Source organism: Cornus florida, unplaced genomic scaffold (genome assembly GCF_030987335.1).
Source record: "Cornus florida cultivar Cherokee Brave unplaced genomic scaffold, ASM3098733v1 CherokeeBrave_3.0.0_Hap2_Chr06, whole genome shotgun sequence".
NCBI lineage: Eukaryota > Viridiplantae > Streptophyta > Magnoliopsida > Cornales > Cornaceae > Cornus > Cornus florida.
This window is the reverse complement of record NW_026775576.1, coordinates 45,648,370-45,673,286: the sequence shown is the minus strand read 5'-3', so window position 1 is coordinate 45,673,286 and position 24,917 is coordinate 45,648,370. Positions and strand designations below refer to the sequence as shown.

The 24,917-nt window shown below is 33.4% G+C and overlaps 1 protein-coding gene across 1 annotated transcript; it reads right to left on the bottom strand.

The window, feature by feature from the left end:
• Positions 1 to 886: 886 nt before the first annotated feature.
• LOC132314018 (uncharacterized) lies at positions 887 to 5,066 on the bottom strand. Its single transcript, XM_059812943.1, has 5 exons — positions 4,414 to 5,066; positions 3,257 to 3,571; positions 2,927 to 3,034; positions 1,907 to 2,140; positions 887 to 1,424 (listed from the first exon to the last, which is right to left on the bottom strand). Exons 1-5 carry the CDS (start codon positions 4,882 to 4,884, stop codon positions 1,011 to 1,013), a joined length of 1,542 nt encoding a protein of 513 aa, XP_059668926.1. The 5' UTR covers positions 4,885 to 5,066; the 3' UTR covers positions 887 to 1,010.
• Between the last annotated feature and the right edge of the window lie 19,851 nt (positions 5,067 to 24,917).

Below are 24,917 nucleotides of genomic sequence, written 5' to 3'. Positions count from 1 at the left end.
TTGACAAAAATAATAATTTAAATAAATAAATATATAATAAATCATTTTGTCTAAAAACACACGAAGGCCTTCGAATTTATTTTGTGATCAACCATAATCAATACAAAATAAATACAAGTAGCAATGATGCAAATATTGAAAATATAACCCTCTAACTATTAATTACATAATTACCCAAAGTGCCGGTCTAAGGATTCCGAAGATTCCGTCGGACAAATCAAAATAACTACTAATTAATAAAAGAGTCTATACTTCTCTCATGCTTAAGAGTCAAATGCCATGACGGTGATAGGGAGCAATTGCATACGACGGCTCTCGCAATATATTTCAACCTAACGTGGATCCAATTCAACTCTTAATTAATTATGAATCCATCCATAATTACAGACTATGAACCATTTATGATTACTATTTATATTCATGTATTGATCGTCATCACATACATATATAAATATCTCTTGTAATCAAGTGGACACTATCAATTTTATAATGAATCGAAACATAATACATTAAATTCACCAATTGTATAAAGCATAAATATTTCAGAAACGTCAGAAACTTATGTCACTTTAAACCAAATGGGAATTTGCTATGCCAGGGCATATAAATCCCAACAGTAGTTGCCATGCAGCATCCTCCTCAGCGTCTGCGTGTCGCCTACGTGGTACAACTTCCGTAGGCGGGGCGTGACAGGCAGCTCTGAAGCTGAAATGGAGATCATTCATGCCTCTTACCGTTTGTGGTACTGTGTGCATCAAAGTTTGCATGTCACCTTGGCAACAAGGCCTCTTTTGAAGGAATGTCCAGTATAGTTTATGTAAGAGCTTTATAAAAACATTTCTGTAAATAAGGAAACAAATTAAACACACACTGACAAGCTTGCAAGTGCAATGTAAGGATAGTTTCTCCATTAAGAAGTGTTATTACAGTTAATACAAAGTACCCTTTCTCGTTCTTCCTTTTATCAGGGAACTGAGATTCTCTCTCTTACTCTGTGTCTCAGCACATCTTTAGAAGCCTTCCTCTGTTATGGATGGATGAGGACAATGCAAAGGGAAAATTGCTTTACTGTTCTGCCTCACCAATAGTGATGAATTACCAATATCTCGGAATGGTGACCGTTTCACCTCTGCAAGTCCGTTGCTGCATGTGTGCGCTTTTTTTCTTCTAGCATCACTGAGGATCTCCTGCTTGCTCCCTTTGTCATTAGTTTGATGATTTTCCTTCAGCCGGCATATCAACACACGCTTCTCCTTTTCATTCTGCGAGTCTCGTGAAACCAATGATGAATCTTTTGTCCTTGTTACTTCCCCTTGTCGTTCTATCCTCAACTTTTCAAGCTCTCCCCTAAGTGCAGATATTTCTGTTTGTAGCTCGTCGGCCTTGACTTCAGAGGTGAGAGCTTTCTGTCTCCATTCTTGCACCTAAATAACAGTATGATAATAGACAAGTTTCAGTCACTATAGTTATTTGAATAATTTGAATCCTTTTATGAATGCAATCGGTTGGTGAGAGAGATGATATAGACAACTCATGATAATGATGACAACCAATCTTACATGGAAGATATTTAAGCTTCATAATAAGATGAGCTATAAGACTGAACTATATATTGTCATTAATTACCAAAAAAAAAAAAAAAACGACTGAACTACTGTCAAGAAATATAAATTCTCTTAATAAAGTATCAATAATCACATTCTCTGTTCATAAACATTGGGAATTAAATATTATTCAAGAATTGTGTTTTGTTTTGATGACTGGTATGTAACTTCACTGCTACGTGTCTTGAGCTAGGCCAGAAAAATTACCAAAAGGTCAGGACATTCTACATGTTTGTAAGCTAAAACTAATCACTCATTGAAAAGCACTTAATGAGGCAAAAAAAAGAAAAATTAGGTCTTACATTGGAACGTAAGGATTGAACTTCATAATCAGAACTGAGTGCGCGATCTTCCCAGAAGTCCCTAGAAGCCTGCAGTTCTTCCATCTCCTCCCTGACCTGCCCCAGCATCTCTTGCATTTGGGACCATTGCTCCGTCTCAGCTCTCACTTGCTCTACAATCCTTTTCACTATAGCCTTGCAACATCTCGAGCATTTCTTCTCCTCGTGGGACATTGATTCCTGTGGGAGGTCTTTCTTATAGTTAGAAACATATCTCTTTACTTCTGTCGTAACAAATTAACCAAATGCATGCATAAAAATCAGAAAATGTACACGAGTCCATTGTGTCAACATTTTTTCGGAACTTTCTATTGTGTTTTACCTACGCTATTTAATCAGATCACTTTGTTTCCTATAGCTTTTCAAGGAATTAATTTGCTTTTCTTAGTACTTGCTTATGAGGGCAACTCGAGTTTTCAGAGATGACCTAATAGCTCTTTTTTAAAAATAATAAAACTTTGTTCCCAAATTATGCAACCAACTCTTATATAAACCTCAGATCATGTAAAATAAGAGTAATGATATCAAGAGGCCGACCTCTTGACAAGAGCCACAAGCTCTCTTTAAATGAAACTAGACTCGGAAAACATACACAGAAAGCGTGATATCGGTGTTTGTGATGATCAAAATACCTAAAGGGGCTGAACGGTTGTATTAATTTGGAAAGATGTGAATGTTTAACTAAATGATCACAAAGTGGAGGAAAATTCAAAGATGATATGGAAAGAGGGTGTAACAAAAGATTCAATAAAGTAAAAGTCATCTGTAAGAACCATCTAGCATTGTGTTTTGGCATAATTAAGTCAAACTGAGGATTCAGAAGTTCATAGTTGTAAAATAATTGATTACCATAAAATTTGAAATTAACAATATAAAATGATAAACAGAAGAGAATTTAGAACTTGCCTGATATAGTTGTATTGTAGAGGAAGAAGATGAATCATGAAATTCGATTCGCTTGGAATTAGTAGCCGAACTGGCAACAGAACTGTTTGTTGTTGTAGAAAGCATTGCCCCATATTCCTCTTCCATTCTCTCCAACAACATACCCTTTGACAGTCCCTCTATTTTCCTTCTCAGTACCTCCACCTGGACATTATTTTCAAATCAAAATTAACCACATATAGATATAGATTCAAACTTATATAGGCAATGAAAATGGGGATAAATGGATTGCCGAAAACAGGTTATATTCTTAAATGTTTTACAAAACCAAAGCAACAAGAACAAGACTAGTAATTTTCTTTTTCTTTCATTTTCCTCTATTTTCTTAGCAACCAAATGAAAGACAGAGAAGTTATTCACTCTTACATGGGTGAGCTTGTTATTGCCTTTGTGACCCGAAGCAAAGCTCTGATCGTCGAGTTTAGGACTTGTATTGATGGACAAGCTTGCTTCAGCCATCTCTCGAATCTCCTTTACGCGTTTCTCATCAGACAAGCCACCGATCTTCTCTAACCGGCGCTGCAAAAGGGATGCGTTTTTATCAAAATTACTACAGTTTCGAACCTCGAAATCTTTAACTCTAGAGCTCCTCTGTAGCTCATTCAATTTCTCTGCTAAATCTCCAATCTCTTCCTCCAATACAGCACTCACACTCTTTCCTTCATAAATTTTCTTTCTTCCCTACAAATCAATGACTAAATTAGTCACACTATTAGAATAAAATCAATTTAAATTAACATATGAAATTGAATTTAAACAGAATACCAAAGCTGTTACAGAAATTAAAGAAAAAACTACTGCTGCTCTGTTTGGTTTCTGAGAAATAGCTGAAAAAAAAAAAAAAAAAAAAAAAAAAAAAAAAGAACAACTCAAATATGAAAATCATATTTCTTTCCTTTTTGATTTCTATTCCATCAAACAAAGCATTAAAAAAAATTATTTCTGAGACGAACTTAACTTATTCATTCAGTCTAATCCATTCAAATAGGATTAAAAGCTGCAGCCTCCATTTAGTTCTTGAAAAATAAGAGGAAAAGAGGAAGTAAAACAAAGGAAACAAACAAAATTTCAAGTTGTTTTTGTTTCCAAATATAATAATATATAGTTTATTTGAAAAAGTTATAACAAAACACAAATAAGAAACAATATCTGTACTAGCCACTGTTCAAGTGAAACTTCCAAACTCTTCAAGATTTCAAATAATGAAACATCTACACCCACTTCGTTTTCCAAACACAACCTAAATCAATCAAAGTGGTTGCCAAGAGAAACAAACAGAAAATAACGGAAATCAAAACTCAGCTCAAAATAAGGAAAAATATCTGTATTAGGCTGAGTTCAGTTAATCTTCCAAAAGCTGTTCTTGGATTCTAACAAGTGATGAAAACTCTAAAACCCAATTCATTTTCCCGAAATTTCTCACTAACCAAACAGAACCCAAATCAATCAAAGCGATTGCCAAAATAGGGAGAGAGAAAAAAAACACACAAAAAAACAAAACAAAACAAAAAGAAGATACTAACAGAAACCAGAGTCTGCACCGCAGATCGCAGAGTCTTCTCCATCTGCAATCGATTCCTCTCCAACTTCTTCAACGCAAACTCTCTCTCCATTCGCAGAAATTTGCACTCAGCCCTCAGAATCTCCGCTTGAAACCTCCACTTCTCCTCCGCAAACCCTCCACTCCCTTCACACTCTCCCACTCTCTCTCTCCTCTCTCTCTCATCCCCACCTGAATTCAACAGCACAATAGGAACAGCTCTCGAAAAGGTTCGCTCTTGATCGAACAGATTCTCGAGCTTCCCTCTGTAGCTCCGGCGGTGCTCTGCGTCTGCGGTGGAAAGCGACGGTTTTCCGGCCAAAGTTTTGGGTTGTTTCCGGCGATGCCGCCGTGGGAGGTTGAGGATCTTGGGTGTTGGTGGTGGCGGCGGTGTTGGGTGCCACTTGGGTCTCGTTCTTGTTGTTGTTGTCGTCGTCTTCGTCTTCATTGACATTTTCTCTCTCTAGGATGGATGTCTCTGTATTTGCTCTGTTTTTTCTTTCACTTGATACAGAAGGAATAGGAACGTTGGTTAGGAGCTTATTTTGGCAATAGAATTTGAATTCAACGGTAGAGAGAGAAAGAGAGTGTGTGTGAGAGAGAGTGTGTCATATGAGAAGCCTTTTTGCATGTGGCGAGTGAATAAGAGATTCAGATAGCATAAGATATGGGCGTGTGAATTGATACCTCGTTTTATGGAAGAACAGTGATATGTAAATGAAAGCTTTTCCTTTTTGACATTGCATTGGTAATTTAATTCTTTCAGGGAAATCCGAAATTCATATGAGCAGCAGTAAATATTTGTTCCACTGTTCTGACGATATTACCCTCTCTATTTTTATATGCAAGCCCATTTTTTAAAATCTGGCAAATTAGGAAAAGAATGATTCAAATACGGATACATACGTTCCAAGAGTTGGGTGCTCTATCACTTAAGTTACTAAGATTAACAACAATCTCATCCTGAAATGTTGTCAAATGAGATTTACGTGGGCCCTGTTACCTGGTGGCATTCTATAGTTGGGATGCAAAACAGTTGAACGAAGGTTTATATGTTGTTATACTTTAGAATGCATGTTAATCTGTATGTAGGTTTATTCAAGTGATGATTTGTATTTTATCTTTTTGTTATTTATTTATCAGAGTTGGCATATTTTATCAGTGGATTTGAATCGGAGGGAGATGATTAGGATAGAGGAAAGTAATTGATAGGATCCAAATCTATCCAGTCTCCATTTGATTTTTAAAAATTTTGTGTTTTTCAAAAATAAAATGATGTAATTAAGGAGGCAAATAATCAGTTGTAATAACAATTATAATGAGTTCAGGTATGAAAATGGAGTGGAGATATAGCCTGTCATGTTATGATCCCTAAGATTTTGAAATGTAGAACTACTTTTTTTTTTTTTACACTTGTTACACTTTTTCTAAATAAAAAAGTGATATATATATATATATATATATATATATATATATATATATATTATTTATTCTTAAAATATACTCTCACATTTCATGATTATTCTAAAAATACTCTTGAGCAATTGTCAGGCACTCAGGGACGGACCCAACATGCCCCACTGAACTTTTTATATTTTTATTTTATACTTCAATTTTGTTTAGAAATTATGAAAATATCCCTTACTAAAATTATAATTCGCTCACATTGGAATTATTATTATTATTATTTTTTTTTTTTTTTTTTTTTTTTTTTTTTGCATTTTATACTTTATTTTTTAAAAAAATTTAAGAAAAAAACCCCATTAAAATTACAAAATTGACCCACTATATAAGTTTGCCCCGCCCCATCCCCCTCAAACAAATTTCTGGTTCGTCACTGCAATTGTTATTTCTATAATTTTTTTAAAGTAACATTTTTTTTTCATTATAGTTTTAATGTAAATTTAATATTAGAAAATTCATTTTTTAAAAAGGATTATATGATGTCTTTTTAATACATTTAAAAGAATAGGCCTAAAAGAAAATGAATGTACTTGGAAATTTTATAAAAACATGAGGCCCATTAATCTAGTAAAAACTATAAAAACAACGTACTAACGTAGTAACCAATCAACCACTAAAAGTCTATGAATATGTAGAGAAATTCACACGTTACTTGCAATCCACTTCTTTTTTAAGCAAACGACATAAATGTTTTTCAAACAACTTAGACTCCCCAATTATTTTATTAAAAAAAAATATTATAGTTCATTTAAAAAAGATAATTTTGTCATTTGATATATCAAAAATTCAAGCACATGTAGATGAAACTATAGTATTTGACTGCTATATCATTATTCATAATCAGATTGATGATATACACATATAGATAGGGACGATCTCAAAAAATTAGGTGATGAGAGCTAATAATAAATTTTTTAATAATTTTAGGAGGGTAATAGTAATATTTCATGGGGGAGGCCGGATAATTGTCCCCTCCCAGCCAATGCATCAGGTCCGTCCTACATATGGAATTAGAACCTATTATATGATCGTAACAATATAAATATTATGAGTCACATATTTGATCCAGAGAATAGGAGAGAATTCTTTGACCAAATGCACATTTAATTAGTCATTGTTACAATAGATGATGATGAAACAAGGATCCCACTTTTTATATTTAAGCCTATATTGAGCAATTAAAAAAGTACAATGAGGCTTGCACCACAGCGAATAGTTAGTAAATTGTTAGATATATTCTTTTAATTAATTAATTATGTAACAAATAATAATTCATTGCAAATATTCAAATGAGTATCACTATATTTATAGTTATTTTTTGTTTGGAAGTGACGTGGCAAGAGTACAAGAAGAATCTTAAATGTTGCATGCACAAGTAGACATAGTTTAAGAGGAGCCAAAGTCCAAGAAGAATCTTAAATGTTGCATGTACAAGAAGAATCTTAAATGTTGAGCCTCATTTACTATGATTCTATTGGTCTTAACGTCTGTCCTGTGAGTACCATTTCATAGTAATCAATACACACGAGCTTGGTTGGGAATTTAATTGCCCCCCTCAGTGTGGGTTTATGTGTGTGAGAGAGAGAGAGAGTACCTGCAGGTAACTTGTGAGGCCACTTTTATCCAGGACAGTTAATTTGCTGAAAAGGTAAACTTTAAAAATGTTTAGTTAAAAAGGCCTGTTTGGGGGGCTTTCATTTCAAAAATTGTCTTTCATTTCAAAAATTGTCTTTCATTTCTTTTGCATTACAAAATATTGACAATGTACTGAAAATCTGACCCCCAAGAATCAATTGGCTTAACATTGACACAAAGTGAATTTTTAAAATGAAAACATTCTAATTTTAAAATGAGATTTTTGTTTCTTTGATCTAATTTATTACTGGTACATAAAACATACTTGTGGCCCACATAATTCGAACACCGTATTATATTATTTTCTTTTGAAATATGATAAAATACCACTGAACCTAGTATAATCTTTTACTGATATTTTATCATATTTCAAAAGAAAATAGTATAATCTTTAACTAAACATTGTCAACATTTTTTCAGTACATTTGTCAATATTTTGTAATGCAAAAGAAATGACAATTTTTGAAATGAAAGCCCCACAAACAGGCCTTTTTAACTAAACATTTTTAAAGTTTACCTTTTCAGTAAATTAACTGTCCTAGATAAGAGTGGCCTCACTAGTTACCTGCAGGTACTCTCTTTCTCACACACGCATAAACACACACACAGAGGGGCAATTAAATTCCCAACGATGCTCGTGTGTATTGATTACTAGAAAATGGTACTCACAGAGCAGACGTGAAGACCAATGGAATCATAGTAAATGAGGCTCAAGGCAGAGGAGGAATAAGGTTGACAACGTTGAAAATTAAGTGAGAACAATATATTATACAATGTTCGGACTAGACTATATGGGCCACAGATACGTGACGTATTGATCTATACGAAACTTTTTTTCAAGTTCCATATACAGCCTGTATCGGTCAGTTTATTTTGTCCGAATCTATTACACCGCGACTGCAATCGATACCACCAACGTGAATGATACTGCCGACCATGGCTGTACCCTGGTGGCCCCCCTTCCCCCAAAACTTTTTTTTGTCATTTTGATACATATACTTATGAAATATTACTTTCGCCCCTCTTAAAATTATAAAAAATTTCAATATTACCCTGTTGAATTTCTCATGTAAAATATTTTATTTCATTTATTTGGAGATGGCAAATAACACGAACGTTCATTTTAATCATACAGGACTCAAACCTTCAACTCTTTCTTTTGAAAATTTGTAAAGATACCACCAGAATGGTGTATGTTCATGTTTGAATTTGTGTAAAATTTCTCATATCATAAAATAGATGAAGTGAATTCAAAATTCAAATAACATCATTAAATCATTCTTTTATTAGTTGTTGCATGGTAAAAGGAGGAAGATCGGGTAATTGATGGCATATCATGGATTTTACCGTTTCTAGGACAAAAAGTATTTCCAAATGGAACTTTTTAAAAGTAAAATATTGTTTTATTTAGTAAACCACCACAAGTTCCTAAGATTACTTTTAACCTAATCTGAGATTTTATCCAACGCTAGTGACCGTTGAAGATTCTATTTTTAACATACCTAGTTTTGAAAACTATTATTAACCTAACTACTATTGAAGTACCCAAGTCAATGTTTATATGAAAAAAAAATATCCAACTTCTTCAGCTTGTGGATATTTAAAGTGTTTAGTTAGAATGAAAGTACGTGCTTTGTCTTATAAAGTGTTTTGTCTAATAAAGTGTTGCATGCTTGTCCTCTAGCTCCAGCAAAACCTAATTAGTATCACAGTTTAAAAGAATATAGAAGCATTTTCCTCCATGGAATATATGACAAATGCATCATATACATTATAGTAAAAGTATGAAACTATTGCCTGAACACTTTGAAAAGAAAATAATTGATTTTATCAATTAGTGATATACATATCGAGGAAAAGGAGATGATAGTTGTAATGGACCTGATACTTTTCAACTGAATAAAAGTTTTAAGCTGTTAGGTGGAGCAGTCTACCTTCTTTATAAGCAATTTGCTTCGGATTTGATTTAGGACAAGAACCTCTGGTAGTCCTAGGTGTGCATAACTGACCGGCCTAGCCCGCGAATTTGGAACTCAGGCTGAGCTCACTGCCTTTTTAATTTTAAATGGGTTGGGCCGGGCCTAAACACACTTTAAGAAGCCTAAGCCCTGACCTTGGGCTTGGATTGCATGTTGTGGGCTTGGAACGAGCCGGGCTACGGGCTTAGAACGGGCTGAAAAACGGACTTTAGACGGGCAAACTAAAGTTTCTTTTAAGTAACAGTAACACAAGGAAAAGATAAGTAGTGGAGTCAAAACTTTGAACCTTGAAATGTAAATAGGTTTTGTACATCCTGAATTTATTTTGAAAAATAAAAAATAAATTACATACGAATAATGCTTGATGTTGCTGGTATATCATACAAACTATCATTCATCCATGATTGGTGTTGACAAATTTAAGCTTCGTATTTTCTTCCAAAAGTGATGCTTCAAGCTCTTTGTTTGGTAACTCTGAATGTGATAAAGCTTATTTAATTTAATTTAATTGCATTATTTGTCTTGTCTGCGTTCTTTTATTTAATTGGTTAATTTAAATTATTTTATTATTTATTTAATTTAAATGCTTTATTTAAGTTATGCATATGTGTTTAATTGCTTGAGGTATAATTAATTAGTTTATTTAATTATTTGTTTTATTTTAATTTAGTATGGATTGGGTTTGGAGTTGGTAGAATCCCAAATAATGGGTTTAGATTAGTTGGATCGAGGAGGCCTAGGTGTGTGGAGAAGGATTTGGATCAGAATGTGGTAGTTATATATATATAGAGAGAGAGATTCTTATAATATATATATATTATTTTATTATTATTTTATTTAAATTAAATTATCATATATGTCATGATATATATGTTTGTATATTTGTGTGTGTGTGTGTATATATTAGGAGAATTATTAGTATTATTATTATTATTATGTTAGTTGGATTTAGGTTAGGATTTGTGGGTAGCTTATATATGTGTAATAGATAGAGAAGAAGGTTTTTGGTTTCTACGCAAGTTTTGAGAGAAAAAGAAAATGGGGCTTGGCATAAGGCCAAGAGAGAGAGAAGGAAGAAGATGACCGAAACATTGCCAGGGTTGAGGAAGACAGCCAGAGAAGTTGTAATTGATTTTCAATCCGAAAAGCAAATAGGCAAGTTCTATGTTCTACCCCTCTCCTTTGTTCTTATAAATTATACACCTTATGTTTGACTTCAAAGTTTAATTCAGATGAAATTGAACATAATTACATGTTTTAATGTGATGTATATTGATCTATATATGCATTTATATATATGTATATATGTATACCTTTGTTTCTCTAAAATTATTAACTTAGTTTTAAAAACCCTAGTTTGATTAATTGTTATTGTTAGATGATTTTGAACATTATTTATTTATTATTAATTGTAATTAAATGATTAAACTGTTCCATAAAATTATTAAAAAATAATCTTCAGACGATGTAAGACAGAATTTTGTCTGTCTGGACAGAATTCTGAACAGCAGTTCGATAATTCCGTTTTCGATTAGATAATAGTGTTCTTTGGGTAGAAAAGATCAATTAAGAAAAACTCACTAGCTTTAGATTGTGGGTCATGTCAGTTTATTACTGAAAATCATTGTTTAGGTTTTCGAAATCACGTTTTTTAATCTATTAGGAGGTATAAGAATATTTTTGTGACTTTTGTTAGAGACTGAAACAAAGTCTAATTGCCCTCATATTTTAAATATGGGTTATTTTTATTTCTTATTATATTTTTTCAGAATTTTTAGATAAACTTTATTTTTAAGCTTATTTTCGGAATTGTGTTAGTTGCACTAAAATTCGAAATTTTTTAAATAATGAGTTAAATATAGGGTGTATGTTAGATAAATAATATTAATCGTATTGAAAATATAGTGGGTATTGTATTAGAAGATAATAATCATCGTTGGAATATATGGTCTAATGTGATAAACGCTATTAAGCGTAATTATTCATTCTCATTGATAAATGATATTTATTATATCATTGTTATTATTAGATATTTTGATAAATGATATTGATTATATTTTAAATGATGTTAATCATAATGTGATTTATGATATTAATTATACTATAAATGATATTTATCATAATCGGATTTAAAGAGATTTATGATATTAATTATGTTACTTATGATGATTAATCATAATGAGATTGTAGTTGCGTTTGTGATACTAATCATATTGGAGTACTATGGAATTTGTAATAGATGATGCATGTTAATCATGTCTTTCTATTATTAAATGATGATTATCATATTAATTATTTGTACTATGCACAAAGACAAGCTTATTTAACTTATAAGTTGTAAATGATAATAATTTGTTTGCATTGTGGAGAACATGTGGGTTGGCTAATAAACATAGACTCACTTTTATTTTCTGGTTTGATTGATTGTTCTGTTGGAACCATTGTCAGAATATGGCTATGATATATTGATGAGTATAGGTGGACTAACTAATATGTTAGATCCATTCTATTTTATGCCATTATCAGGATATGGTTATGAGGTATATATTGTGTGGGTGAGATGCTAATAATTTTAGACTTACTCTATATTGTGCCATTGTCAAGATATGGTGATATTTTATATAATTGTCATGCCATTGTTTGGACATGGTTATAATTTTTTATATGTTTGGTGTGCCATTGTTAGGATATGACTATACTATATATTTATATAAATGCCCTGATACGAGCTTGAGGTCTCGGGATTAGTGGTTAGGACTAAGGCGTATATTGCCGGTTGAAATGGGTAGTTGGATATAGGAGATGTGCGTGGCCTGATAGAGGATGACTCTAGACCACCTTGTGTGCGATTTTTCTTAAGATACCCACTATCCGGTTGAGTCTGCCCTATAGTCCAATGAGAGTATTTAGTGTGTGTAATACCCCTAATTTTAAAAGGATAGTTTTGGTATTTTAATTAAGTATTTTGTTGCGTTTTAATTATTTAATTATTTGATTTGTGTGATGTTTGAATTAATTGAATTTTTATTTTGTTTACTTTAATAAATGGACCTAATTGTAATTATTTGAATCGTTTGCGTTAATTATATTATTGGATTTAAATTGTTTGATTGTATGTCCTTAAGTGGTTTAGTGTAATTGTTTAGTTATGTAATTAAGTTACATGAGTTTTTTTTAATACGTTAATTATTTACGGTTCTTTTAGACGTCACCTAAGTGTAGCTGACATAGATTTTAAACGTAAGTTTTGTTCTATGAGCTGATTAGGATTTAGATTAGGGCTCTGTCTCTAATCATACAGGAAATAAGGTTTTATTTAAGTCCCTATATATATAGAACAGTAAGTCGACTTAGGGTTTGAGAATACACAATTCCTATTCACGTACCAAGGTTACAGAGAGAAACAAAGAGTAAGTTCATAAAACATAGGGTTGAGAACGGAGGCACCGTAAGGGTTGTCAAGGAGAAGAACAGAGAGGATCAAGGGAGTGTTATGGTGGATTAAACCAGAACCATAGGAGGCTTGAAGGGATTCAGTGGTTGCCGAAAATTTAGAAGCGACGCCAAGATTTCATAACTGAAATCACAGGCAAGTTTTTTTCTTCTTTTCTCCTGTTGGCTTGTGTTCTGTGCACCTAGATAGTCTCTAGGGTTTAATTGATCATTAACTGAGATTTACATGTATATTATATGCTATATTGATGATCTGTGTGTGTTGCAATTTATTCTGTTTCAGTTCGTACTTGTTTGAGTTTCAGTGTTATTCTTTAAACATGCTAAATTAGTATCGTTGTAATTACTGTAATTACTTTTAACCACTGTAAACAAACCATGGGAATGCTACTGGGATTGGATAAGACTCCTAAGTTCAGTATTGAAGAGGAACAGAGGGGTTGGAATGGCCGGAGATGGAGCGGACGGGCTGAAGCGGGATGCAATTGAGCAAGAGGCTCTCAGAGGAGGTGAGAGCCGGCTCCATGGAAGTGGGAGCCGGCTCCCACACTCATAGAGCCAGTTCCAAGGTTCTTAGAGCTAGCTCCCAAGCATAAAGAGCCTGCTCCCAAAGTCATGGAGCAAGCTCTCTCTTAAATTTTGCTTTTCTGTTATGTTTTGACGCACTGTTGAGACTGTTTGAGGATAGAACTGTTCTAGGTAATTAATGGGACTTCACATAGGGATTAAATAGTTAATTTTAGGTGTTATTAAAACCTTAGATTGATTAAAGTTGACCTTTAAGTTAATGGGACAAACAGTATAAAATTAATGAACTTTCTATGCTGTTAACAGATGGAAGACAAATCAATTGCTTAATTAAATTTTAGCAATTTAATGGGATTTAGTATGTTTATAAAACTTATTTTAAATGCATAATAGGGTCATTTATTTATTAGTTTTGATCTATGCATGCTCTGGATGCTAATTGTTGAAATATTAAATATTTTTCTGCAATTACATGGATTATTGTTTGGATTTCAATTGTTAGAATATTAAATATCTTTCTGCAATTATTTGGATAATAGTTTAGACTGTAAATTACTAAACTTTTATTTATGTGTTGTAATTTACATGGATATGGAGGATTGTACGCATCGGTATGGGACGGTGGCATACTAGAGATGGTTTAGCTCAAAACGTTAAGACCTAACCTATCGGATTAAAGGAATGGATTGAAAAATATTGAATCCTAAATTATGTTTAAGTCAGATCAACTGACTAAGTTGAGTGACTTCCTGGATTAGTTGGTAGTAGTTAAGTAATATCAGCTGAATAAGTTGAGTGACTAACTGAACTGTGTTCCGTATGTCACCTCAATGAATAATTGAATGACATACTCTGATTTCGGACGGACTTTAGATATATGATTATGGTACCACGAGATGAGCTTGAGTCTCAGGCTCGTTGGTTAGGGTGCGTATATGCAGTGGATGCGTAGCTGGCTATAGTAGGTTGAGGTGTACCCTATTAGGTCTAGGTATTCATGCCCACCTTTGGGTGCGTTTTCGCATGTTGCCTTCTATTCAGGTTGAGACCCCTATTATAGTCCAGTGAATGTCCCTTAGTATGGATATATATATATATATATATGGACTCAATAGATATTGTGAGGTATATAGGGTGTATCTGCGTATCGGGTCACCATATGGATTGCAGTTAGATTAGAACTTGTTCGTGAGCCTGACCCACTCTTTTATTCTTTCCACGTATAGGACGGTTCCAACCTTAGAGCTTAATCGTGCTTGTCGAGGACAGACTCTCATTCATCTACTTACGTAGGATTTCTCTCGATGTTTTAGTTTAGTTTATTTTCAGTTATTTCAGGTCAGTTGGGATTTTGTTTAGGGGTCCACTAGATGGATTCTCGAGTTGTATTCTTGGAGATTTTAGAGAATTGGATTAACATTATTCATTATCGTTTAGAAGATTTTATATTGGATATTTCTTTCAGCTTTATTCTTTTTCTTATTTAAATTTTTATATTCTGTGTTCACTTTAAAATACTTTAATTGTTTGATATTCCCCTCGGGTTTGGGCCTAGGCCTGATCAACCCGTATCTCGGATCCGAGGGGTATCACAGTTGGTATCAGAGCATTCCAGGTTCAAGACCCATAAAAATACTAGTCGAACTCCTCTGTTGGTTAGCCTATGGCTGTCCCCGTCCTACCTGTGGTTCCCCATTCTGCTGTTTCTGAGCTAATCCGGGACATTGTCTGGCTGTATGGCCATAATCTCTACAGGCAAAACAATGTCCTTTAAACACATTCTACACCACTGGCACTGCTTCTAGTATTTGTTGAACGTGTAGCTGATTCTGAAATGCAGTAGCTATGCCCGCTGCTACAGCTTGAACTATGGTATAAACTAACTGAGGAGAATACTCTGGATTCCTGCCTTGATTGTAGGCCAGATCCTGAGACTCCTGAGTACGCTGAACTTCCTCATGCTCTATGTGCAACTGACCATCTTCCTCCTGCTCCTCCTGAACCTTAGGCAGTTGTTGCTCTTCCCCCATTTGCTGACGCTACGGGAAATCTTGCTTCCTACGTGCCGTTTCCCTTCGCTGTCTACGATTCCGTCTGGTTATAGCGTTAACCATTCTATTAACACAGAAGACATACATCAGTATGATTTTAAATAGACCGTAAAGGAATACTATGAATCCTAAACTTAAGCTCTAATCAAGAGAAAACGCTACGCGGAAGTCTTAATACGAAACATCCTAGACCTACACTTGTCACCAATCCATGGCTCCTTCCTAGGCTTAATCCCATACCTACACTTGTCAACCATCCAAGCTAACAAGTGCACCAATCATAGGCCAACAAGTGCACCAATCCTAGGCCAACAAGTGGGTGAATCCTCACCCTCCAAATGTCATCATCCAATGCATTAAAGTGTTTCCACACAAATGTCAACAAGTGGACCAATGAGAGTGGGACACTTGTCACACTTTTCAAAAATTGCAAAAAGTTCCTTTTTGAAAATATCTTCCAAATTTAATTGCAAAATGGTCCCCAAGATGAAAAATAATTACTTTATTTAATTATACTAAAACCCCACAAGTTAAGAATTATTACACTAAAGTATGCATTAATGCTCTTTTATGAAAGAAGTAAGCAATCAACATGCTTTTCTAGGAAAGTAAAAATACCACTATCATGGAAATCAAATATCATGAATGCATGCAAAACCGGAATCAAATCCGAGTACAAAAAGTGAGGTTTTGCAAGGAAAAGGGATAAACGAGAAAAAGACAAAATATGAATAGTGTTCGGAAAAATAAAATATGGAAATGACACAATCCCCAAAGGAAGTTGTCAATCCAAGGAAAAGAGTCTCAGAAATCATTCCAGAGCACTCGAAACGACATCAAGTGATGAAAAATCGAACCCAAAAAGGAAAAGACAACGGAAAAAAAATATCCATTAAAATCTAAGAAAAAGAAAAGGAAGAAAAATGACCGGGTCATTACAAGTGACTTCCTGGATTAGTTGGTTGTAGTTAAGTCATATCAGCTAAATAAGTTGAGTGACTAACTGAACTGTGTTCCGTATGTCACCTCAATGAATAATTGAATGACATACTCTAGTTTCGGACGGACTTTAGATATATGATTATGGTACCATGAGATGAGCTTGAGTCTCAGGCTCGTTAGTTAGGGTGCATATATGCAGTGGATGTATAGCTGACTATAGTAGGTTGAGGTGTACCCTATTAGGTCTAGGTACTCATGCCCACCTTTGGGTGCGTTTTCGCATGTTGCCTTCTATTCAGGTTGAGACCCCTATTATAGTCCAGTGAATGTCCCTTAGTGTGGATATATATATATATATATGGACTAAATAGATATTGTGAGGTACATAGAGTGTATCTGCGTATCGGGTCACTATATGGATTGCAATTAGATTAGAACTTGTTCGTGGGCCTGACCCACTCTTTTATTCTTTCCAGGTACAGGACGGTTCCAGCCTTAGAGCTTGATCGTGCTTGTCGAGGACAGACTCTCATTCATCTGCTTACGTAGGACTTCTCTCGATGTTTTAGTTTAGTTATTTTCAATTATTTCAGTTCAGTTGGGATTTTGTTTAGGGATTCACTAGATGGATTCCCGAGTTGTATTCTTGGAGATTTTGGAGAATTGGATTAACATTATTCATTATCGTTTGGAAGATTTTATATTGGATATTTCTTTCAGCTTTATTCTTTTTCTTATTTAAATTTTTATATTCTATGTTCACTTTAAAATACTTTAATTGTTTGATATTCCCCTCAGATTTGGGCTTGGGCCTGATCAACCCGTGTCTCGGATCCGAGTGGTATCACAGTGTGTGTGTGTGTGTGTGTGTGTGTGTGTGTGTGTGTGTGTGTCGACTATATAACTATGGCATGAGTTTGGTAGGGGCGTATAGTTTATTGGTTCTCTGATTGGGTTGTAATAGAAAGAACTTGTTTGTGGGTTTGACTCACTATTTATTGTTCAGGTTCACGTTAGTTTCAGACTTATCAATAGTAGAGGGGATTTTTTTGCACTTAACCCATACATACATACATACATATATATATATACCTTATTATAGAGAGAAAGAGATTGAGTAAGAATTTTAAAGAGAGAAATATGTACAACAATCATAAAGGGCAATTATGGTCGTCAGAGCAAGCGAAGCAATAACATCACTAATGAAGATCTCGATGACCTGAAAACGTGTATTGTTTTGGATATAATTCGTTTTAAGGTTGTCGAATTCTTTACACCCATTCCGAATAGACCCACACAAACTCACTACCACCACCTTACAGACCCATTGCCACTATCCACAACCACACCCAAACTTATAGAAATTCAAATAATTTATGTTAAACCACACATTGTCAAATCCAATTGAACCACAAAAGCCACTCCCACTACCACCATCATCGCTACTCACCAACGATGACTTTCTCTTAATCATTTGAAGCTCTGACAATTCAGACTAAATCACACACATCAAACCCAATCGAACCTCATAAACTCACTGCCACTGCCCCTATTATCCCTTCTTCCTTTGACTTCTCCTTTCTCCACCGTTAATAACCTGTGCACCGTTTACGCCAGTGTGTGTGTTGGAGCCTTTCTTGTTCGTGAGATTCTGTATTTTTTTGCCTTTATTTTAAATGTCAGTGTATCATCATTACTAACCACGTTCGTCCGCTCTGATTTCCCATATCTTGCTTTCTTCCTCAAAATCCCTTTGGGTCAACTAGGGTCACGTGTATCCCTTACAGTCAACCCAAATCATTTTAGTCTTACCTTTCTAATTTCAATCAGCCGACCACTACATCTCCCCATAGCTTTGGTTCCTGATCGAAGATCCATGGATGAGGAAGATAATGCTCTGGTAGTGTTTGGGTGAGCATAGAATTTTGAATCTAAGGCCAATAAAAGGGCATTATTGTCCTTTAATGTTCATAAGGGTATTATAGTATTTTAATTTTAAAATGTTGATCATAAACAGTAATATCCAACTGGCCGATCGCCGAATGGGGTCATCTATAACAAAAATGTATAGTTTAGGGGGGTTCTTGGAACTTTTGTAGTTGAGGGTGTTTGTTGTAAGTTCACTAATAGTTTAGGGTTTTTTTTTGGCAATTTACCCTAGATTATATTGATTGTGTGTTGCATGGGGATGGAGCTACCTATAAGGCTTTGTTTAGATTGAGGGATTTAGAGGGATTTGGAGAGAAAAGAAATGAAATGATAGTGACTAATGTGTTTGGATGAGAAGAATTTGATAGAAAAGAAAGGATTGGGAAGGATTTGGAGGGATAGCTATCCCTCCAAATCCCTCAAACTAAATCCCTCCAAATTTGACAAGATTTGAAGGGAAAGGAAACCAACTTAAGTAAATTTTTCATTAAGACAAAACTAGCCTTCAAAATTCTGTACACAAAATTTTTATTACATTAAAGTCCTAGCTCAATCCTAATAACATAACACAATATTAGGGCAAATCAGATTTGGCGCTTCTCTAGCTACTGTTCTCTCGCTTCTCTCGCTTCTCCGGTTTCTCCTCTTCTTTAGCCCCGGCTTCTCCTCTTCTCTAGCTCCGGCTTCGCCTTTTCTCCAGTTCCGACATTCAAGTCAAAGTTTTGCTGTTTTTGAATCAATTTTTGGATTATTTTCTTGTTAATCTACACTAAAATTTAAACCCTAGATGGAGATTTCAACCCTATATGGAAATTTTCTTGTTAATTTACACTAATAAATTTTCAGTTTCATAGTTATTTTTTAAAGATCCCTATGCTCTTATGATGCAACAAGCTCAAATTAGTACTTTTATTTTATATTTACAATGATTTGTGTGTTTCATACACATCAATCCTCTTAATAGTGGTTTTAAAGATCCCTATGCTCTTATAATGCAACAAGCTCAAATTAGTATTTTTATTTTATATTTACAATGATTTGTGTGTTTCATACACATCAATCCTCTTAATAGCGGTTCTAATATGGTGGTTCTAATGGGTGAGGGGCAAACCATGACCACATTATCCAGAATCCACTTGTTAAATATTTGTATAAACTGGTATATAACTTTTACACATGAGGATTGGTTGTTGTCATTGTTAGGCTTCTTATTTCTGGTACAGTTGCTCTCCAATTACAAACTGTTCTAACTTGATGTCCTTGGTCTTCATGTTCAACACGTATTTATAGCCCAATTTCAGTTCTCTAGCTTCTCTAAATTTTTCTATTCTTACCAAACATTTACAATTATAAATTATTTATGTTTGATTTAAAATGTAACTTTGATTTAGATACCTTTTATTCTTGTTTTTTTTTTTTTTTTTTTGCTTTCAATGACATAGAGCTCACTGTGTTTTATTTGTAATGAGATAGATGATACTAATGAAAATAGTTATATATTATGTTCTCTGAAAATGTATATGGAGATTAATTTCTTCTAGAAAATGTTTTCTGTATTTCGTTTTTTCGAGAATCTATTGTTACAGAATAAATAAATAAATATATAAAAATGGGACAAGGAGCGGGTGAAGAGCTAGTCGTTGAGGGACTTACAATTATTCATTAATTTTAGATGGACAAACAACAAAATGAGATACTACATTTTCTTTTCTGGTTATTAATATATCATTTTGCATTTTACAATTTTAGATGGATAGATAACAAAATGAGATACTACATTTCCATTTTATGTGGGAACAAAGACGACGTCAAATTGCAACTCTCATCACTGTCATTGCCGTGTATTGGTTTATGCGTCGAAAACGTAGAAACTATGTAGATGAACCTATTACACAATTAGAGATTGAAAGGCAAATAACCCGGGATAAACTAATGAACGCGCTTGGGGTAAGTGAGAAATGTCGAAACATTACTCGTATGGACCAGAAGCTTTTCAAAATTTCTGTGAGATGCTTACAAGAGATGGTGGTCTTCAACCCACAAAACGTGTAAGTGTTGAAGAGTAAGTTACCAAATTTCTTCACATTATATCACACAATGTGAGGAATCGGACAATGTCATTTTTCTTTTGTCGCTCTAGTGAAACCATAAGCCATCATTTTCATAGTGTGTTAAAAGCAATAATCTCATTGGAAGGATAGTTCTTAAGCAATATAGTGGATTGGACGTCCCCCCAAAAATACTCAATAACGATAGGTTTCATCCATATTTCAAGATAAACGTGATTATTACTTAACTCAATACTTCAAATTTTTTTTTTTTTCATAAACTATTACATAAAAAAAATTTATATACTAATTTTATCTTAGAATTGCATTGGGGCAATTAATGGAACACACATTCGTGTGAAAGTATCTAACGAAGATGTACCCAGATATCGTGGTAGGGAGAATTATCCAACAATAAATGTGTTAGCAGCTTGTTCATTTGACATGAAATTTACCTATGTTTTACCTAAATGGAAGGGTACCGCTTCAGACTCAAGAGTTATGACTAGTGCACTAAAAAGACGAGGAGATAAATTAATACTTCCTGAAGGTAATTTTTGTTAACATTAACTTAAATATTTAAGATTTTTTATTTATATGAATCCAATATTAATTACTATTATTCTTAATAGGAAAATTTTATCTTTTTGATGCCGGGTACCCATTAAAGGCTGGACTTATCACGTCTTATAGAGGTGTGCGCTACCATTTAAAAGAATATGCCTCACGCCGACCAGAGAATCCAAGAGAGTTATTCAACCTTCGACATGCATCACTGCGTAATGTTATTGAGAGAATTTTTGGTATGTTGAAGAAACGATTTCCTATCATAGGAAGCAATACTGAACCAACGTATGATGTTAAAACTCAAGTTGATATCATTTTAGCTTGTTGCATCATACACAACTATTTAATGGGCATAGATCCGGATGAAAGCCTTATTAATGAAGTAGACCAAGAGTTCTTAAATGAAACTCGAAATGAAGAGTGTGGTCCAATGGAGAGAAGTGAAGATCTTAGTTTGGGGGAATACTTGAGAGATTTGATAGCTTCCCATATGTGGCATGACTATGTAGCTAATCATGTGTGATACTTGAAATGTTTATTTGGTTGAAATAACTTAAAACTTATTTGCTTTTGTTTAATTTTTCTTTAACTTCTTTTATGTTAAAGTGCTTTATTTGGAGACGTAGAATGCTAATTATAGCTTGTTATAAACTCCTACCTTACATACAATTTTTGTTTACCTTTAATTGAATGATTTATCTTTTTGTTCAATTCTTTGTATTGTACTTGTTGTTATGTAGATATAAGAATGAGTAATCAAACAAACATAAGTGGTAGGTCAAAGAGAGATAGATGTGTTTGGACTGCACAAATGGATGATATATTTGTAGATGCATTACATAATCAATTTGTCAAGGAGAATATGATTGATGGCACATTCACAACAAAAGTTTATCGTGAGATTGTTGACGAATTAAAAGAAAGACTAGGTATCAATATCAACAAAGATAAAGTGAAGAATCGATTGAAAGCAATCAAGAAAATATTTAACTAGTGTTTTGACTTATTCAAAACTGGTTTGAGTGAAGCACCAAAAATGTGGAATGTTGAACCTGAAGTTTGAGCTTCTTTAATTGAGGTTGGTTTTTTAATTGAGAATATTTATTTATTTTTACTTTTAAGAGATACATTCTTTATGCTTTTGTTTCAGCTTGAAATAATGATAATATATATTTTTTTATGTTTCGGCAACAGTCAAATCCAACAGCTAAGAAATTGAAGGCTACTCCAATTTCCAACTATGATAAGTTGCTAGATTTATTTGCCAAGGATAGGGCAACTGGGTCTAATGCAGCAATTGCTAAGGAGATGATTATTGATTGGGCAACAAAAAGAAAAGAGAAGAGTAATGAATGGAAGTCAAGTCCTAATGATGATCCGATGGAGACCATTAATGGTATTAATCATATGGTGTCATCGAATGAAGCAAATTTGGATAATATGGGTTTTATGGATCATGAGTTTGAAAATATGAATATGATGTCTCCTGAAACACTTTCAAGTGCAACTTCCCATTCCACTTTTTCAAAAGGAAAAAGAAAAAGGAATTATTTGACTATTGATGGAGACAATGAAATAATTGAAATAGTGAAAGGTGTGCCTGTAGCTCTTAAAGAGGGAAATGATCTTTATAAAACATTCAATAATCTTTATTAGAAGTGGAACCAAAAGGGAAAATATGAAGAAGAAATCTTTAAGAAGTTGGCAGAAATTGGACTAGAAGGGCATGCAATTGTTAAAGCTTTCATTTTTCTGACTAAGCACGACCATTTTGATAGAATGACACAATTTCTTGGTTGTCCATCTGTGCTTTGCAAGACACTCATGGAGGAACTGATGTCCAATGATTCTTGATGTTGATAATGGTTTCGGTTATACTGACTTTTGACAATGTCTTTTAAGTTGGTAATATTTTGGGACAATTAGTGGAACTTCCTATTATGTCTAAGTTTAGTTATGTATTTATTTATTTATTTTTGTTATGGAGCTTTTGGTATGTAAACTTTATGGTACTACATCTCTCAATTATCTACCAGTCTGAACTTAAGCTTCCTTGTTTTTCTTTTGCTTTCAATGACATGGAGCTTACTATGTTTTGTTTGTAATGAGATGGGATGATATTCATTGATTACTTTTAAATGACATAGAGCTCAGCTTTGGTTTGTCCGCTCTGCTTTAGAGTTTCCACTTTCTGAAGCCCAGATTATGCTTTTTGTAAACCTGATGTTGCTCAATTTGTTTGGTGGGAAGTTTTAAATTTAATCAATGGTTTGTTGTAGGGTGTTGGTTGTTGCTAGCTTGAATGTCTCTTTTCAAGGCTATGCCCTTGATGTGATTCATGTATATTATTGTTAATATTTATAAATAAAAAAAAAATTACACTTATCGAGGAAAAACACTCAGGCACGTGAAAAGTTTTTTGTTGAAACATGTTGTGAACAAGGACTTCGAGGTTAGGTGACTTTGGCACCGTGACAAAGAAAATATAGTCCTTAAATTTTCCTCTCCAAGCATGGTATTTTCAGATAGGTTATAAATGCATAACCTACACCATTAGAGATTTTAATGTCTTTTTTCTTACTGTTTGGTGATCTTCCTTTTTCAATATTTCCGTAAGCCCAGATTTTGCTTTCTGATAACTGTATCATTCCTATATTCTAATTGGCCATGCTAAAGACATGAATATCTTATTGTATTAGGTGCATTTGCTTAAAGTAAAGAAACAACATTGCCTTATGCTCCAAATTTGATAATCACCATGAATATGATTTTCACACACACACACACACACACACACACACATATAGTCTAACACTGCCTTATGCTCCAAATTTGATCATCACCATGAATATGATCATCACACACACACACATACACACACACATATATCTTAAAAAGGTAGACTTTGAAAACAAGCTATTTTATTTAGATTAGATACAAAAAGGTAATATAGTAATTTGATTATTATCCCTTCCTTTCTTTTCTCTCGTATGTTTTATCCAAATAAGAATATTATCCATTCATGTTTTTTTCTCTCCTATCTATTCAAATATGAATATAAATTATAATTATCATTTCATTTATTTTCTCTCATAACTAATGTTATTATTTCCTTTCTTTTCTCTCCAGTGTATCCAAATGAAGCGAATGATTGAAGTTGGAATTGATGGCAAAAACGACCGTGTATTTGAGGAGGTGGAAGGCGAGATGACTAGGCCACTAGTTAATTCGTGATTGTGTCTGTGTGAAATTTTTTATTTTTAAATTTACTCATTTCAATTTTAGATGTAATAAAGTGTTCAAAATTTGTTTAGATATAATAGATTTAGCACACAATTGGGACAGAAGAAGAAGAACAGTGTATATAGTAAGAGTGAGAATTTAATTAGTAGTTCTTTCGATTTTCTTTCCTTGCACGGATTACTCAACAACTTATATCGCTTATTTGCTAGTTCAAACTTGTTAACAATTTTTTATTTTTGTATTTTGAAATTATATGTTTTTTATAATATAGATTTTTTTTTTTTTTTTTTTTTTTTTTTTTTTTTTTTTTTTTTTTTTTGGAATAAGAGTTTGGAGGGTAATTTGGACCTTTACAAAAATTCTTGATGCATTTGTAATTATTTTTCTAAATTCAATCAAATTAAAAATAAACATTTAAAATAGACCATTTTATTATTTAGGATTCCTAACTTTACTTATGCCTAGTTTCCTAAAAAAAAAAAAAATTGAAAAGGGTGGAATTTTATGCAATTTGTGCTATATTAATTTATAGGGTTAAATCACAAAAACCCTTGTATACTTTCACTTTTTGACACTTTGCCTCTTGTGTAGCCCCCTTTTTGTTAATTTGTAGTTAAAATTAACGGTAAATTTTTGTAATGACTTTAA

Excerpts from the sequence above, each read along its gene's own strand:
- LOC132314018 (XM_059812943.1), bottom strand. The coding sequence starts at position 4,884 with ATGTCAATGAAGACGAAGACGACGACAACAACAACAAGAACGAGACCC. Across the intron at positions 3,035-3,256 it reads GCAATAACAAGCTCACCCAT|GTGGAGGTACTGAGAAGGAA; the intron begins GTAAGAGTGAAT and ends AATAATGTCCAG. Across the intron at positions 2,141-2,926 it reads CAACAACAAACAGTTCTGTT|AAAGACCTCCCACAGGAATC; the intron begins GCCAGTTCGGCT and ends TCTAACTATAAG.